This window comes from Neofelis nebulosa, chromosome 10 (assembly GCF_028018385.1).
Source record: "Neofelis nebulosa isolate mNeoNeb1 chromosome 10, mNeoNeb1.pri, whole genome shotgun sequence".
Lineage (NCBI taxonomy): Eukaryota > Metazoa > Chordata > Mammalia > Carnivora > Felidae > Neofelis > Neofelis nebulosa.
The window spans coordinates 22,874,168-22,893,020 of NC_080791.1; the positions used below are offsets into that span (position 1 = coordinate 22,874,168).

Below are 18,853 nucleotides of genomic sequence, written 5' to 3' on the forward strand. Positions count from 1 at the left end.
AAAACAGAAATAAAACCAGCGAGCCAAGATTTTTGCTTACAAATCCAATATAGTTATAAAATATTCTTAACAGAGACAACAAATATTACTTAATGAATAAACATCACTCGCATTTCTATATACTTACAAAGAAATCTCTCCACAGAACTAAAATTACTAGAGATGCATGTGGGCTTGGGCTTACAAACACATTTAACATTAAACACTTTCAAGCTTTTCAGTGACCCAGAAGCAGAGAGAATCTCAGACAAGCTCAGAGATTGGTGTGAGAAAGTGGCAGATCTGGGATTTGAACCAAGTTCTCTTGCTCCAAGACGAGCACTGATATGTGCTGATTCTAAAATTTCTTCGGTCGTATGTAGTCAGCATCTTATTCCTGTTATAATTTCCAAAATCAGATATTTGTAACATATCCTCTTACAGAAAAGAGCAGGCTAGGACAATATTTGTTTTTAAGGCAACAAGAGGAATGAATTTATAAGGACAATGATGGGAAGGCCTGCCAGTGCCCAGAAGCACTACTAAGAGATCCTTAAATTGCTGAATTAATCAGTTTTTAAGTCATTTGGCGGGGTCAAACAAATCTTAGAAACGTCTTTGGAAATCATTATTATCAGCAAAGATTTGAAGCTGAAGTCTGTTTTGTATAGGATTAGGATTAAGATGAGGAAAAGCTTCAGTTAAGACATGACCATTCTTGGGGTGCCTGGGTGGCTCAGTCTGTTGGATGTCTGACTTTTTTTTTTTTACTGTTTATTTATTTTGGGGAGAGACAGACACAGAGCGCAAGCAGGGAAGGGGCAGAGAGAGAGGGAGACACAGAATCCAAAGCAGGCTTTAGGCTCTGAGCTGTCAGCACAGAGCCCGATGCGGGGCTCAAACTCACGGACTGTGAGATCGTGACCTGAGCCAAAGTCGGACGTTCAACTGACTGAGCCACCCAGGCACCCTGGGTGTCCGACTCTTGATCTCAGCTCGGGGCATGATTTTGCAGTGCAGTGAGTTCAGGCCCCACACTGACAACACGAAGCCTGATTGGGGCTCTGTCTCTCCTCTCTGCCCTTTCCCCACTTGTTCGTTCTCTCTCTGTCCCTCTCAAAATAAATTAAGTAAAAACTTAAACAACAACAACCACAACAAAAAGACATGACCATTCCTGGGGACTGATGACAAGCATTGAGCCATATAGAGAAATGCTGAATCGCTATATTATATTCTGAAAACTAATAGAACACTGCATGGTAACTATACTGGGATTAAAATTTAAAACCTGAAAAAAACAAAAACACAACCATTCTTCAGCTCTTACCTGAATTCACGGAAGGACACAGAATCGCAAGAGTAACAACATACAGCAGTGTCTGTAAGGGCCGAGGATCTGGATGCATAGCGCCAGATTACAGAAGCAGGCAGGACAGACTTCCAGGCTTTGGCTCACTAAAAGACATCCAGGAAAAAAAAAAAAGAAGAAGAAAAAGAAAGAGAGAAAGAAAAGATCATCTAAACACCCCAAAACAGCTGAAATCTTGTATCTGAGTAGTCAGGGTTGTGAGCATGATGGCTGCCGTCGATTTTGAAAGCTCTGTATAGAGTGCAGCAAATACAAGGCACTTAATGGTCCGTATCTCCCCGATTCACAAACCAATCTCCAGACACTAAATAAACATGGAAGCTCTGCTCATCCTTCCAAGGTACTAGGATGCCTCTTATTGTACAGAATCAATCATCTCAAATGAACACGTTCAACTGCCTTTAGTGCATTTGTTTGCACATTTCACAAGGATCGAAAACCCAACCCCACCAAAATGCCCCACCACCCCCTTGACAGTCCTAAAATAGACACAGTAATAACAAAATAACAGCAAACGTTTACATGGTGCTGAGTATGTGCCAGACAGCATTTCAATGTTTTGTGTATACTAATGAAATCTTCAGACAACAACCCCAGGAGATAGGTACTACTGGGTTTCTTCCCTTTTTTTCAGATGGGGGACTCAGACTCATGGATTGTTCAAACAGATTTAAGGGCAGACTTGTGTGGGGATCAAGCCTGGCATGTCTGCAGATCATCCAAAGACCACTGTGGTGAGACTAGATGGGACTAAGCCAGGAAGGGAAGAGGGAAACCAAGTAGGAGGTAATGTAATCACTCAGGAGGGAGGTGAGCACACGGTGGGGCAGACCAGTGAGTCAACTGTGGAGGTGGTGAAGAGTAACGAGATTCAGAATATATTCTAAAGGTAAAACCAACAGAATTTGCTGAAGATCCGGATATAGAGTATGCTCAAAAGATGTGTCAAGGCTAACTTACTATTTGGTGTAACAGAATCAGTAACAGTTCTGTTTACTGAAGAGGGGAAGGCAGGAAAGGGGGAGACAGACTGAAGAGGAGGTTAGTCAGCCTTTCCGTTTTGGGAAGGTAAGTCTGAGATATCCATGAGGCATCCAAGTACTACTGTCAAGTTCACAGTCGCAGACAGGAGTCTGGAGCTGTGTAGAGAAGTCAGAGCTGGAAACACAGATGCCAGAACTATTAGAGCCTTAGTGCTAGATGAGCTCTAAGGAAAGTATGACAGAGGAGAGGAGAGCCCAGGCAGAAGCCTTGGAATACTTCAACCTTTAGAAACCAAATAGACAAGGAAGCAGCAAGGGAGACTAACAGCCAATGAAATAGGAAGAAATACAGGAGAATGTTGTGTCCATGGAGAAAAATGGAAAATATTTCTAGAAGAAGGGCATGTTGCAAACACTGCTGAAAAGTGAGACACCATCTTGAAGACACGTTGGGGCACAGGTGATACAGACAAGAGTGGTTTCAATGGTGGGGAGACTAACATCTGATGGTGGGTTCAGGACAGAACGGGAAGGGAGGAAACGAAAAAAGCACAGAAAACTCCTTCAAGGACCTTGCTATACAAGGCCAGCAGAGGGGTGCTGGGTGGCTCAGTTAGTTAAACATCTGACTTGATTTCCACTCAGGTCATGATCTCACAGTTCATGAGATTGAGCCCCAAGTGTCGGGCTCTGTGCTGACAGTGCAGAGCCTGCTTGGGATTCTCTCTCTCTCCCTCTCTGCCCCTTCCCTGCTCATGCATGCATGCACTCTCTCTCTTAACATACATACATACATACCAAAAAAAAAAAAAAAAAAAAAACAACGGACAGCAGAAAAATAAGAATTGCTGTAGACACATGACAGTCAAGGGAAGGTTTGGTTTTGTGTTTTTTAACATAAAGACAGTATAGCATATTTAGGTAAAGCTAAAAAAAAACAAAAAACAAAAACAAAACAGCACAGGCAAGGATGTGGGTAAAAATCACTACCATGCACTGTTGGTGGAAATATAATCAGTAAATTCTTTCTGGAGGGAATTTAGCGATATCTATCAAAAATCATTCATCTGTGCAACAAATACTTAAGGAATGCTTATTAATTACATGCCAGGCAGTATTCTAGAAGCTAGAGAGAGAACAATGTAAAAATACATGAGTAGGAACAAGTAACACAGACAAGAATGTACACCTTATCTTCTAGTGGGAATGATGGACAACAAACACGGTAAATAAAATTACTAAAATTAACAATGTCTATGCCATCCTCCAGATACGATCCATTCTCCCTCCTCCGTGCTGCCTCTACACCTTGGACACATGTCTACCATCGCACTCATCATTGTGTTCTATAATTTATCTGGTTACATAACTTTGTCATCCTTGAAGGCAAGAATGGCCTCACATTTAACTCTGTAAATTCTAAAACCTAGCAGAAAATAGGCACAGAACATTTTTTTTAATGTAAGTAATACCTTAATATAATGCAATTCCCAGAAATACCTTAAAGAGTATTTAGTGAGAACTTTCATGTCATGTGAATTCCGCATATTCTAGCTATATTTTTTCCTTTATTTATTCATGCATATATGTGATTTCTTAAATCAAAAATAAAGTGTCTACTATAGATAGGCCAGGCACTTTGTTAGATGAGGGATCCAAAGAGTGGTTACTCTGTCTGCAAATTCTCCCAGACATTCCTACTTGGCCAGGGTTGGACACAGCTTCTGTGACTATGGAACACAACAATGTAGCCAAAGAGCTACAGTAATGACATTTTAGAACTGTGAATTTTATGTGCATATTCACTCCTGCAAAGGTTAATTCTAACCATTGGTAACACTGGGTAGAAATACAAAGGCACCTTGAGTATGACTTTAAACAAATCAAAGTGTCACAAAAAATTGAAAATTAAAAAAAATAAAAAAGAAATCAAATAATGTCTCCCGGGATCTGCTCACTTCTCTATGGCATGCAATCCCAAATCTACAGGTTGCAAACTTAAGTGTATCTACATCACAGACTATCAGTTCATGGATTGCCTTCTACGTTTTTTCTTGCTGACCTCTTTTAAAAAGTGGGAGAGGATATTTTGGTACCACTCATTGGCGGAAGGGGCCAGCTGTGTGAAAGCTTTTTTCGGTTTATTTGAATTCTCACTTGGTTCAAGGGCAAGGACTGACACACCACTGGTGAGCAGTCAAGGCAAAGTAAACATTCAAACAACTTGTTAACAGGAGACGCTGTCCTGAAAGAATGAGGACAAGGAGGGGTGTTCTTCCTTTTGCCAAATCTTTCCTCAACTATTTATTTATTAAAAAGCGGTGAAACAAATTCCAGAGTCAACTTTAACCCTAGCACACGATCTGCTGAGTTATTTTACAGCTGTCCTTTAAATCTTCACAGTTCATTACTACCTAAATAGTTATCCCACAGGACCATCTTTTTTTAATTCTGTCTTTCTATTAGGTTACTCGCAACATGTTGCCAGTTGACTTTGGAGGTTGGAAAGAACTTAGGACCATAATGTAAATATTTGTTGACTTGGTTTACATTTATCCAAGGAGAAAGCTTGCTCCATCTGTTAGAGAACCATGGTAATGAGGACCCGGACCTGGATTCCATTGCTATAGGAGTCAGGTACCTTAAAATTACATTTAACAGCCACCAAGAGTAATGTAGGTCCAATCTCACAAAGAAAGTGAGATGATGTATAAAACAGAATCTATCCATTAGCACTACTGGAAAACTGCTCAATGCTATGTCACTTTCAAAAGTTCTATCTTTGTTTTAAAAAAAAGAAAACGTTTAATATTGGTCTTCTAGTTTTTGAACTAAGAAGGTACTGGAAAACAACTATGGCCTTTAACACATATGTCACTTTTCCTACCTACAGAAATTTACCTGGGCAAAAGACAACAGCTTTAATTTCCTCTGCACAGAAATACTTATCCTATCCTCCTCTTACCCTCTCTTCTGATCTGGACACAGTGGGCAACAGAGAAAAGGTCCATGGTAGGATCACAACAGCCCAGTCCTCCACACATCATTTTTGCCACATCACTTGCCAAAGGCTGTCTGACCTCTTGTTCTAGCATGTATAACATTCAAATATTCTCATGCAAACATTAAAAACAGGGGCGCCTGGATGGCTCAGTTGGTTAAGCGTCCAACTCTTGGTTTCGGCTCAGGTCATGATCTCAAGGTTCATGAGTTTGAGCTCCATGTCAGGCTCTGTGATGACAGCACAGAGCCTACTTGGGATTCTCTCTCTCCGACTCTCTCTGCCCTTCCCCCACTCATGCTCTCTAAATAATAAATAAATAAATAAATAAATAAATAAATAAATAAAACTTAAAAAAATTAAAAACAGAATTCTGATTTAAATCATACTGTCATGTTTTCAGCTTCAGTGTTTTTCTCATTTAAAAATGTTTTAAAGTACCCAATGTGGTTAACATAATGCCAGACGATATTTTTAAACAAAATATTCAAGTTTTCTTCACATATTCTCCATTGAATATGTTACTTTCACAAAGTGGGAAATTGTTAACAAAGTTTCTACAAATGCTCATTGACCAAAACAAAAAACAAAAAAACCCAAAAAACCCTACACATTCATAACAGAAAATCTGGGAAATGCATAAATGATGAACCAAAACAAGTCAACACAATTCTACCACCTTAAGATAACACATCAATATTTTGATGCATTTCCTTCTAATCCTTTTCGTATATGTGTTTATGTACATAATTGCGGTCATAACGTGTGCAATACAGTTTTAAACCTGCTTTATCCATTTTTTATCTAATGATCATTTTTACTTATTAAATAATTCATAAACACAATTTATAACAGTGATTGATAACTTTATTGAATAGACATACTTTAGTCACTCTCTTCTGGATAATTAGGTACATTTTCTACTTTTTATTTATTTTTTTTAATGTTTGTTTATTTTTGAGAGAGAGAGACAAAGCATGAGTAGGGGAGAGGCAGAGAGAGAGGGAGACACAGAATCCAAAGCAGGCTTCAGGCTCCGAGCTGTCAGCACAGAGCATAGCGCCAGGCTCAAACCCATGTAAGATCATGACCTGAGCCAAAGTCAGATGCTTAACCGACTGAGCCACCCAGGTACCCCAGGTACATTTTTGATATGTGTGCGTACACATGTGTATTTCCTTGCTATTACAGATAATGCTGTCATGAATCTTTGTCCGTAAATCATTAGTCACTCTTCTATTTATGTCCTTAGGATAGATTTTTTAAAGTGGAATTACTAAGTCAAGGAGTATAAAAATTTTTAATACTCCTAACTTATATACTGGCAAGTAGTTTTCCCCCAAAATGGCAATAATGCATAACTCTATCCCCCAGTAAGCACCATCAACACAGTAGGGGGGTAGACTCCCAGTCACCAGAGTATGGTTTACATCCCTACTCTGCGGTGAACAAAGCTTGGATGTAACATATGAATTTGAGCAATTCGTTAAAATATCTGTGAAGGCATAGAGCAACATTTACTGCCTAATCTTATGAGAGACTTTTAAAAATAATATTCTAAATATACGTAAAACTACAAAAAAATAAAATAAAAGGAATGGATGCTGCAGGCCACATTCATCAACCTTGTTAATCCCTGAACTTTTAATTACAAAAAACACCACGGACACAAAAATCTCTGCTTTTTACCCAAAATTTATTGTAAAATAGGATACGGGTCACTGTTGTTATACTGGGTGATTTTAATTTGTAACATGCATTTCTCTAAAAATAAATTTGTGTGTGAAAACTGCTGACAGACGTTTTTTGGCAATATTTGCTGGCATTAAAAATAGTAAATTACCATTCATTTCAAAGCTTTGTTCTCCCTTCCCTACTGCTTTTCTTGTCCAAAAAGCATTTAAACACCTCTACGTCCCTAAACTACTAGAGGCAGTAAAATAATTCAAGGCATTGGATTTTTTTTTTTTTAAGAGAGAGGGAGAGAGACAGAATGCAAGCAGGGAAAAGGGACAGAAGGGGAGAGAGACAGAGAATCCCAAGCAAGATCCATGCTAAGCACCGAGCCCAACACAGGGCTCAATCCCACGATCCTGGGATCATGACCTGAGCCCAGATGAGATACTCAAAACACTTGAGGGACCCAGGTGCCCCAAGGCACTGGATTTTAAACTGGATTTGTTCTTGCCTTACTATAGGGCTTTAACAAAGACATGATCAATTCCCTATGTGAAAATGTGAACTCTTGAGACTTATCCAACTCACTGGTCCCAGAAGAAATTAACATGACCATGAGGAAGTTCTTCTACCCTGATCATAACTTCAGTTACGGCCAACGTAATTCTATTATTTTCACAGCAGTTCTGAGTGGCTGATTAAGTGTCTGAGAAGATCCTCCCAAGAAAGCACCTGGTAGGACAATCTCTCCAAGGAAAAGACTATACGCTACAAAAAAAAAAAAAAAAAAAAAAAAAGAACAGCTAGGCGGAGTGCCACCATTAAACCTACAAATCGGGACAACCCTTTCGTTCATGCTATAAAAATCGTTGGAGGACCCTCCACTTTTGCATGGGATGAGTGCTGTTCCTGGAGTCTTAGCTTGATGTTCCCAAAGAATGACTGGTATCTCCTAACTTATAAAGCTTTCTTTAAGCCTCTCCTTCACATCTACACAGAAGGCAATCTGTCTTGTATAGCAAACTACTTTTAGGCCAGGCCCAGGATTACCAGCATTTCTGTTGGCAAAAGCAAGCTAAAGGTATGCCTGGTCTTAGAATAAGAAAGGACGGGCGCCTGGGTGGCGCAGTCGGTTAAGCGTCCGACTTCAGCCAGGTCACGATCTCGCGGTCCGTGAGTTCGAGCCCCGCGTCAGGCTCTGGGCTGATGGCTCGGAGCCTGGAGCCTGTTTCCGATTCTGTGTCTCCCTCTCTCTCTGCCCCTCCCCCGTTCATGCTCTGTCTCTCTCTGTCCCAAAAATAAAATAAAAGATGTTGAAAAAAAAAAATTAAAAAAAAAAAAAAAAAAAAAAAAGAATAAGAAAGGAAATACTTCCCTAACATTTACTTAACTTATTGTTCAGGTTGTGAACTTAATGCTTTTATAACCTCTTTTCAACATGCTGCCAGAATAATCCTTTGGGAAAAGTCTTTCCTGAATTTCTCGATTTGATTCTTTTGTTTTTGAAGCAATGCCTTTGCTTTCCTAAGGATGATCAAAGCTGTCTCCCTGAATCATCCCCCTCCCCAGAGTCCTATATCAAATTTTCTTATAGTTCTCTTTCAGGTTCAGGGAATAACTGTGATTAATCTGTGAACAAAACCTCCACTTGGGACCCAGATAGGTTTTCAAAACAGAAAAGTCTTTAAGTTGGTTTCCTTTTTTAAAAACAATTTCCTTCTTGAAAAATAAAAGATTGGTCTTTATTTGCAAATAATCTCTTCCATAACATGCTATTTCTCAACTGTGGATTTTAAAAAGTGGATCTTCTGCAGTAACTAAGCAAAAGAAAAAACAAAACAGGTTTACCGAAAAATTTTTGAATGCTAATCAAGATTAATTCAGCACAATTTCAATTACGGAAGTCAAACATACACTTCTTTTTCCCAGCCCACTGAGCTACCCTGACCTTAATCACAACAAATTGTAAATCTCCCATAAAAGTTTTCTTCATTCTGAATATTTGAATAATTTACCTAAGCAGCTAATACCATTTTCTACACAGACTTCTCAAAGAACCCTACCTTTTCTACGAGACATTCATCCAATCAAAGAATTTCATACATAGGGAATCTACTTTGGGCAAGAACCTACAAGGGGTACAAAGATAAGGAAGATGAGGCAGGCATCAGGCATCATTCCTGAACTAAAGGATTCTGCAGCCTAATTGAGAAAAGAGGGCACAATCATAATTGGCTTTGGAACAAAGTATCATTAAGTGCAATGAGCGTGTGAAATATATTCAGAGTTCAAAGCAGAGGAACCCATCTTTTATTCAACAAATACTACATCAGGCTGTGCTGGGAACTCAGCCACAGACAGATAGGACGTCTGTCTCCCTAAGGTTCATGGTCGCGTGAGGGAAAGGACAACTAAGAAGCCGCCCAAACACAGACTCACCTAACAGAACGACTAACATTTTTGCCACAAGGGCTCCTGTGGTTATTTCACTTTTTGGATGGCTTTTTATTCAGCGTCAGAACTTCTTCAATTAGAAGCAAAAAAGGAGTACTTCGGTATTACAGCTTAGGGCAAAGACACACCCACCAGTTTACATGACCCCACAGCGTTTAGTCGGAAAGTATCGAACAGGAGAATTGGAATGGCCCGCCATGTTTGGAGGAACCCAAAACACTGTGCTCTGTGTACAGATGCCATGTGAGTGGGAGATTGGTGAGCATTTTCTGCTAATCTCTCTGTGCTGTGAGCACCATTTCTGAGAGTTGGGGAGCACTCCCATGTTTAGCCTTTATTTTGCCATGAAGTGTTTTTCTGTACCGTAAGCTTTTAAGTGCAATGTAAATGAAGACCACTGTGAGTCTTAAAAAGACTCATTGTCTGAAAGTCAACTTCCTGTCCCTCCACTGTCTCGAGAGGAGGACTTCCTCATGGTCCTCCTCCTCCAGCCACCAGCCTCAAGTCTTCTCTTCCTTGGTTGAGCACAGTAAACTCACTGCACTGTATTTAAGAACATCCTGTACTTACTTACTTTCAAAATACTGTTTATCACCTGTACAATTTCTTTTAAAACAAATTTGTTTTTATCGCTCAGTTGACTTTTTTTTCCACCCATGAAAACCGTGGCTATCTTGGATTGGGATGGAATACGTCATGATTATTTTTTCCCATCAAAATCAAGGAAATGGTTTTTGCTAAGAGGTAAAGCTTTTAGGGAATAGAGGTTTTCAAGAATTAAAGTAGTTAAGTGAGGGCGGGGGGGAGGTGGCTGAGCCACAGACTAAAGCAGAGATACTGCAGGAAACACAGAAGGGTCACTTCACCTGGACTTAGAGACGGTTTAAGAAGACACCTCAGAAGAAACAATGATCAGGAGAATTGATAGAGGGCTCTGGGGGGCAGGAGAGAGGAGAAGCAAGGGGAGGTGGTACTCTGAAACATGAAGAGCGATGTGTGTGCAGAATTAGAAAGAGCAAGGAGGTGGGGCGCCTGGGTGGCTCCATCGGTTAAGCATCCAACTCTTGTTCAGCTCAGGTCATGATCTTGCGGTTCATGAGATAGAGCCCGGTGTCAGGCTCTGCACTCACAGTGTGGAACCTGCTTGGGATTCTCTCTCTCTCTCTCTCTCTCTCTCTCTGTCACTCCCCCGTTCTCACGCTCTCTCTCCCTCTCTCTCAAAATAAATTAATAAACATTTAACAAAAGAGTAAGGAGGGGCACCTGGATGGCTCAATCGGTTGGGCATTGGACTTCGGCTCAGGTCATGACCTCACAGTTCATGGGTTCCAGCCCCGCATCAGGCTCTGTGCTGACAGCTCAGAGCCTGGAGTCTTATTCGGATTCTGTGTCTCCCTCTCTCTCTGCCCCTCCCCTGCTCACACTCTGTCTCTTTCTCTCTCAAAAATAAATAATAAAAAAAGAGTAAGGAAGTATGGCTGCAGATAAGAGGAGGAAATATGGGGTAGCAGGTAAGGCAGCGTAGTTAAGCAGAAGCTGCAGCATACAGAAGAAAAGAAATCAGGTCAAGGTATCAGCTTTTATCATGAGAGGGGAGTACTAATGGCTCCTAAGCAGGCAAGGGACAAGATCTGACTTGTGCCTTTGAAAAATCATTTACACTGCAATGTGGAGCACGGCCGAGGGACGGAAGAGAAGTTAGAAGGCCCTGGCGAATGAGGGTGGAGATGTGTACTAGAGAAATACCAGGGGATAGATTTAAAAGATTTTTAAAAATTTTTTCAACATGGACATATTTACCAGATGTTATTAAGAGGTGGCATTGATAGAACTTAATAGTGAAGATTTGGACTGGGAAAGAACCGGTCTCTTAGACACCTTTGAAATTCACTACCGTCCGCTCATCTGTTTCCCCTCCCCAGTGCTTTGACCTTAAGTAAAAGAACAAGGCTGCTGTCCAGATTTCTACTTGGACAAGTGAGTGCTTGACATGTGTTCACTTAAGCACAGGAAATACACGAGAAGCAGCAGGGTTTTCCACGGCTTGTTGTCGCTGTTTTGATGGCAGCGTGAATGCAGAGTGCATCCCGTAAGGCGTAGAGAAAATGAGCTGGGTTGGGCATAAGTGGAACTCTAAGAAAGAGACCAAGTAGGCACAGAAAGAAGCCTGAAGTGCTTCAGAGATTGGAGGGGGACAATAACAGAGAGACGAGATTGTGCTCTCTTTTGAGGAGGTGCTCCCTTTTAATCCTTATTAAAAAAAATCCACTACATTGGAAGGAGTAGCAATTCCTCATTCAAAATAATCCACCTTATCAATACCATGAATACAAACTTTTAAAACGAAAAAGAAAATGGGGATGAAATAGGGATGGACACTCAAGTTTCTTAAAAATGAGTTTCAAAATGTCACCGAATTTCACACACATATACCCTTCAAAGGTACTACGGTTTAGAGTGATCAGACACATTCCTCAACTGCTGACTCCTTCATGATCGCTCCAGCCTTTGATCTGCGACAGTCCTCACGCTGTACACACGGGGCCTCAAAAAATGAGAGTAACAGCTGTCACCCATCTTTCAGTGATTTCACTGGAGGAGCCGGTAGGGGCAGGAGGAAGGTGAGGAAAAGCAGCAAAGTGCTCTCCTCAGTCCAGCTGCAGCAAATACGCCATCTAATAGCATGTTAATCTATGGGGGTTACTCTCCTTCTCTTAGAAATGAAAGCATCCCTTAGAGCAGTCATGTGCAATTGACGATGATGCATGCTCTGACCTGCCAAGTAGCTCGGAGGCAGTAGGAAGAACATATAAATCTTACAAACATAGAGCTGCAGGACATCAAACACCCAGGTCCACATCAGTAACTTGCGGCCATCTCTTCTTACCAGAACTCAGACCCCTCCGTACGAAACGCAGCTCTTCACGGTGCCCATTTTATGCGCACGGTGATGATCGCACCATCATTCAGATCAAACTTCTCGAAAACTGTTGACACCTACAGGCTTCACAACCCTTCCCCCCACGTCCCCGGAGCCTCCATCGAGTCAGCCAAGCGTACAAACTGATCCTGCTGTCTGCAAAAGCATTTCCTTTCACTGTGGACCATCAAGAGTAGAGGGATAAAATGGAAGTGACTTGGAGTTATGGCACCAAAAAGGCCAAATGAGCAAAGAAATAATCAACTCCACATGAGCCACTTCAGCTCCAACACAATGAAAAGGGCCTAGGACTAACCCCAGGAAAGGTCACGGAGATCAAAGGTCACCAGCAGAAAAAGGCAACAGTGAGCAGCTGCCGGCAATGGGAGTCAGCGTGGTCCTAATTACGCTCCAAAAGAGAAGGGGTCTGAGTGTGGATTTCAGGTCTCTTCACAGTATTTGTGTGTTTAAAAAAGTCAAGTGTTCCTGTTCCACTGTCTTTCAAAGAGCCTATTTCTTCCTGCTTCTAGAACACAAGAAACCAAAAATCACGGAAACAGGCTAATTCTGACACCCACCGTGAACTGGACAGGAGCATTATGAATATTCTAAAACACAGCTGCAAACAGCGAAATTCTCCAAGGAGACTTGGGAGAGATTATTAAAAAGACAAAATACAGCAAGTTTCAAAAGGATTGCTTTGCAGGCACCAAAGAGTCAACACTTGCCACAAATCAGTAGATTTTCAAGCTTGTCACTGGCATTGGCTTCACGGGGGAAAAAATAATAGGGTTATGGTAACCACAAAACAAAAGCTAGCTAAGAGCAAAAATGTTTAAGTTTGCGAAGAACTAGTTAAACTTGAACAGACTGATCTTACAAAGGTCCAGACAGACATTCAGCTAACTTGTTTTGATGAAGGATGAGGAGGAGGAATATGAATGCATTTGAAAGGGGGCTTTAGAGGAGTGTTGGGTAATAAATTTAATATAGTTGTTATTATGTCCAGGGCATTGCTCAGAGCTTACCAAATGAAACAAATTTTTCCCTGGCTGTTACAAAAGACTCGCCCTCAGGGGTTTGGTTTAGATTTCATTTTAATAACAAGGAAATAAAACCTCAAGGAGAAATTCATTTCCATGAAATATATTCTACTGTATACAATTAAACCTTTAGGACAAAGCAAAATAAGGAAAAAAATAGAAATCTAAGACAAATATCTGTGCTGTAAATAAACTTGAATCAACGCTGGCTGGGCACGGGATCTCCATCACAATGACTTTTATATTATGTTACCTGCTGAGCTGGAAGCTTCCTAGCGACCTGGAACATAGTGACACTGGTTTCCAAGGACTTCATTCCATCTTTAACCATGGCTGCATAAAACAACCGAAGGAGTTTGGATTTCTTAGGCGCCCCTGCTTTGTTCAACTAGTGACAGGAATTAGATCAGACACAGCTTCATCAAAGCTGTCATAGTACCATGGAAGACTGGCCGTGCATTGATAATAGGACTCTTCAAGCACATTCACAAATGGACATACAAGCCAATCATAGATTACTATGCAGTCAGTACCTAATTACCTCAAGTGGACTGTTAAGTCTATAGAAATGTGAAAATACGCATTGGCCTGTATGAAGAAAACTTGCAGCCCCAGAAAACTTTGATAGGCAGTTAAAGTCAAAGAAATGCTCAAGATACAATGCCCCGATGAACTAGAAAATAGAAAAATCAATTAACATCATGGTATCTTTGTAAACACAGCACAGTATGGCATGTCCTTTTAGTCCAAAGAAGCAGCCAAAGAAGTAGCTGTATGTAGCCTGAGGCCCAGCCTGTCTACCAGAAATGAAGCAAAGCTGGCCACCAGTGTTATGTAGAAAATAACAGTGGCTACATTTCGACATGAAGTTAAGCAACAGTAAATAGGATGGTCAAAAGAAATGATCCAATGACACACTGAAACAGAAATCTCTCTCTCTCTCTCTCTCTCTCTCTCTCTCTCACACACACACACACACACACACACACACACACACACACACACACAATAAAATACTGGGAAAACCATAGTAGCAGACTGACCCAACTTATTGGGTCACATGTGACCTAATACACATCAACTTATTCCAGTGACACTCCTCTGTGTAAAACTGTTCTGAAAATCCTTTGTTAAATATTTTCAGTGACAATGTGTAAACCAGGTGTAAAAACCATTCTCATTGTTATGATAACATCTGATGTTTAACACTATAGTGTCCTAACTCCAACATTATCGACAAATTTATTCATTAGTGGCTATTTCCCAATAAATCAAGAACTCCAAATTTTTTTTTACAGTGCTATAACCAGTTAAGATAATTCCAAAGGAACTCCAAATTTCGTGGCATAACAACGTGAGACTGAACACACAGCTTACAGATTCTGACTTAGACATACAAGTTCTGGTATTATTTCTTAAATTTTTTTATATTACACTGTATTCAACGTTTCCTATATGCACAACATAGCAACACCTTACATGTGTAGAATACAATTTATATGTTGATACATCTGTAGACCCTATACTTTTAAGGACTTGTCATCATTGGCTTCTATGAACAACATGAGGGGGGTTTTGTCTCATTTTGTTTTGTTTTGTTTTGGTGAGATTTACAGGAGAGTTACAGCTTCACTGTTTATACAATGACATGATTAATGTGGGTCTTGGAATTATAAGAGTGTTGTGGGTTGGATCCTTGGTTTAATAGTCTAAAATCTCTTCACTTGACCCATTTTCTAAGCCAGACTGTGAGTACAGTTGGAATCTGTAGCCTAAAAACACAAAAAAAGTAGTTTCCCATTCATTTACACAACAAAAGTGTACTGCATGCTTATATTCAAGGTAGCTGGGGAAAAAAAGATGGGCGGGGGGCAAAAAGTAGAGTAAGACAATAGGGACTACCATGATCTCATTTCCTAAATTTCTGACATCTTTAACTCTTGGATTACATATAAACAATAGCATTTAAAACTGTTTTTGTGGCGCCTGGGTGGCGCAGTCGGTTAAGCGTCCGACTTCAGCCAGGTCACGATCTCGCGGTCCGTGAGTTCGAGCCCCGCGTCGGGCTCTGGGCCGACGGCTCGGAGCCTGGAGCCTGTTTCCAATTCTGTGTCTCCCTCTCTCTCTGCCCCTCCCCCGTTCATGCTCTGTCTCTCTCTGTCCCAAAAATAAATAAAAAACGTTGAAAAAAAAAAATTAAAAAAAAAAATAAAACTGTTTTTGAGGTATAAAAAAGCTTCAAGAAGTGACAGGAGCCCTCATTTAAAAAATATTATGTTTAAAAACTACTGTAAGGCATTTAAATAAATATATTTTAATAAATATATTTTAAATATATTTTTTAAAAATTAAGTTAGTGCTCTAAATGGATATATTTCTTTTTCCTAGAGAATGTCAGCCAGGTAGAACATTTGCTAATTTAGTGTGGCTTAGGTTCTGTCTGTAAAGGGGAAAAGAACCGCGTAAGTTTTTCCAGCTTTAGGATTCTATGACAAACCTTTTACAAGTGCTGTGTTTAAGTGAGGGGGGAAAAAAAAAACACTTAAAAGCTCAGGTGCAACTCTTATACGAGTTTTGCCTCATCTCTGGCAAACTCCAAAAAAGACTGCACTTAATGAAAGAGGGAAAGGGGTGGGGGTGGGGGGGAATCCAGCCAAGGTATCCAAAATCAACACATTTTCAGCTCTAAAAATTAAGTCAAAAGCATATATAGCTCACTTCAGTTTGCAAACAGAAAAAGAGTATTTGTGTTAACTCAAAAAAAAAAAAAAAAGCTAAGTTGAAAAGAAAATTTTTTTACATGTTACTTTAGTCGGAGACTATTTTACGATTTCATTGTAAAAACCTATAGAAGTAGCCCCTTTATTTCATATCCAACTAAAAAAACTGGAGAAATTTCCCTGGCAAATGCTCTTGCATTGTGAAAGTGTCCTTCACCGTTTTACAGTCAAATTATCTCTAAGGTACTCGCGGAACTCTGGAAACACTGTTAGAGAGACATGTAAAAGTTGTTGGGAACATGTAAAACAATGGAAAAGATCGGTCTTCTTGTGAACACTCAGTATTTATCTTCAACCACTGCTTATGAAGAAAATGGCCAGGGGCGCCTGGGTGGCGCAGTCGGTTAAGCGTCCGACTTCAGCCAGGTCACGATCTCGCGGTCTGTGAGTTCGAGCCCCGCGTCGGGCTCTGGGCCGATGGCTCGGAGCCTGGAGCCTGTTTCCGATTCTGTGTCTCCCTCTCTCTCTGCCCCTCCCCCGTTCATGCTCTGTCTCTCTGTCCCAAAAATAAATAAAAAACGTTGGAAAAAAAAAAAATTTTAAATAAAAAAAAAAAAAAAAAAAAAAAGAAAATGGCCTTCCCAATTTTAACACTTGGGTTATCAAGCTTTCCAAGAATTTACATTTAAAACATTTCATAACTCCACATAATCATCTCCTTTTTCTCTTCCTAGCTTCCCTGCCAACCTAAGTAAGTCTATCTTAAGAGGAAAGGCCCAGATGGCAGGTGTGGGTGTTCCAAAACATCAGATATTATTTTGTTTATTTGAATTACATTCTTTGCTTGAACAGCCTCGGGGCGCACATAAAACATACTACTAATTAAAATAACCAACAGCAGTACCAATAAAACATCTAAAAAGCAGCCTCTATATAGAGAGACTTTTAGGTGCTTGCCTCCTGACCTCAGTACAGGGAACAATGAAGGTGCACTGAAAACCAAGTGAGGCATTTCTATTTCTTTTAGAGAAAGATAAAAAGCCAACTTAAGGTTGTGGCAAGAAGGGAACCCTCCTCGATGCTGATGCATCGTCAACCCTTGGGCACATGTATCTCACAGACAGACAAACATCTGGCACGAGAAATGGCAAAGAAGCCACATCCCAGGACAGACGACTGCATACTGACAACTTACTAGGTTTAATCTACAGCACTGGTTCCCAGAAATTCGGATTTCAATAACCAGTGATACTGAAAACTAAGGCAATACACCTGGATGATCCCATGCAAGCCTGCCAACCATTCGCCAAGAATACTTTCTTAGACAAATTAAAAACTGCCGTCCACTATCGTCTCAGTGGAACAGAACAAAAAGGCAGGCAAAACATAGTTTCAGAATAAATTTAGCTGTAGAAAGCAATCACTACACGTCTTTTGGTCCACTGCTCCTCATTTTACTCCAAATATAAAATCTTCATTATAAACTATGCTGCTTTGAAGACTGATGTTGAGAAACAACTAATCAATAGACCTAAGTTTTCATTGTCTTAACTCAGTATATTTAATATTATTATATATATTATCATATGTCATGTATTACAAGCATAGTATACACAATTGTTACATAGTATATTATAATATACATATAGTATAATAGTCAATACCAACCTTTGGTTACAATATAGGCTAAATCACGCACCCCCTAATGGAGCATTGAACACAGACATGCCCATAGCTTTTCATCCTGAATCTCAACCAACAAATGTCCCTAAAACAGCATTTTTAATCTTCTTGGTATTGACAGGTTTCTACCACTCAAAGAACGTTGACCTCTGGTACCAGAGTGTCATCCCTTCTCTTCATTAGTAACATTCCCCTCCAAAACAGGTCAAACTTTTAGACCCTGCCAGGAAAGCGGTGTTTCAGACGCAGGAAATTTACATGTATACATCCCTACATTCAACGAAAAAAAAAATCCATTACTCTCTCTCCACACACCGCTCTAAAACTTCATGCTTTAAAACTTCTTTCCTTCTTCAGTAATGGCTTTGATTTTCATTTTAACCTGATTTCCCCCGGGTCAAAATTATAGCCAAGGAGGATTCCTTGAAGAGAACGTGCACAATTTGACTTCATCTGACTCTTTATACTCTGAAAAAAAAAGAACTAGGCTAGATACTTACAGGTCACATAAATGTGAAAAATTCCTACCTGACCTGGATTAACCACTAGTTTGTCAGTTCCATGAGGGGAAGGAGCCAGGTCTATTTTGCTCACCACTATGTACCATACCTGGGAAGTTTCTTGCACAAAATGAGTGCTTAACAAATGTTGATGAATGAATGAACGTACATTGAGAGAAACCCAGCAATGTTTCCTGTGAATTATGAAGTTATTTCACAGACTACTAATTTAATATGCTTAAAAACATTCTAGTAAGCCAAAAGAGAAGATACAAGAATAGTGTCCCACTCCTAAATAGCAGTTTAAGACAATCAACACTAATGCTTTATGACCTGTTCACTGAGTTTATTTGGTCTTTGATGGAAGTGAACACCCATATTTTCCTATTTTTTATTATGTCAATTTTTTTTAAAATCAATAGCTAATAGTTATGTGCTGTATAATGTGATAGGTACTTAAGCCAAATGACTAACACAGTGCAGGACGCAGCATTACAGAAAAGCCACGGGCAAAAGGGAGA

General features: G+C 40.1%; 1 protein-coding gene across 6 annotated transcripts in view; it reads right to left on the reverse strand.

Annotated features, from left to right (window-relative positions):
* Window positions 1-18,853, reverse strand: part of CDON (cell adhesion associated, oncogene regulated) — a 104,086-nt gene that overhangs the window by 65,510 nt on the left and 19,723 nt on the right. For all 6 annotated transcript variants that reach the window (XM_058687248.1, XM_058687250.1, XM_058687244.1 and 3 more), the window contains exon 2: window positions 1,310-1,437. In XM_058687248.1, the coding sequence (XP_058543231.1) occupies window positions 1,310-1,388 (79 nt within the window). In that variant the 5' untranslated portion in view covers window positions 1,389-1,437. The remainder of the gene's footprint in view (window positions 1-1,309; window positions 1,438-18,853) is intronic.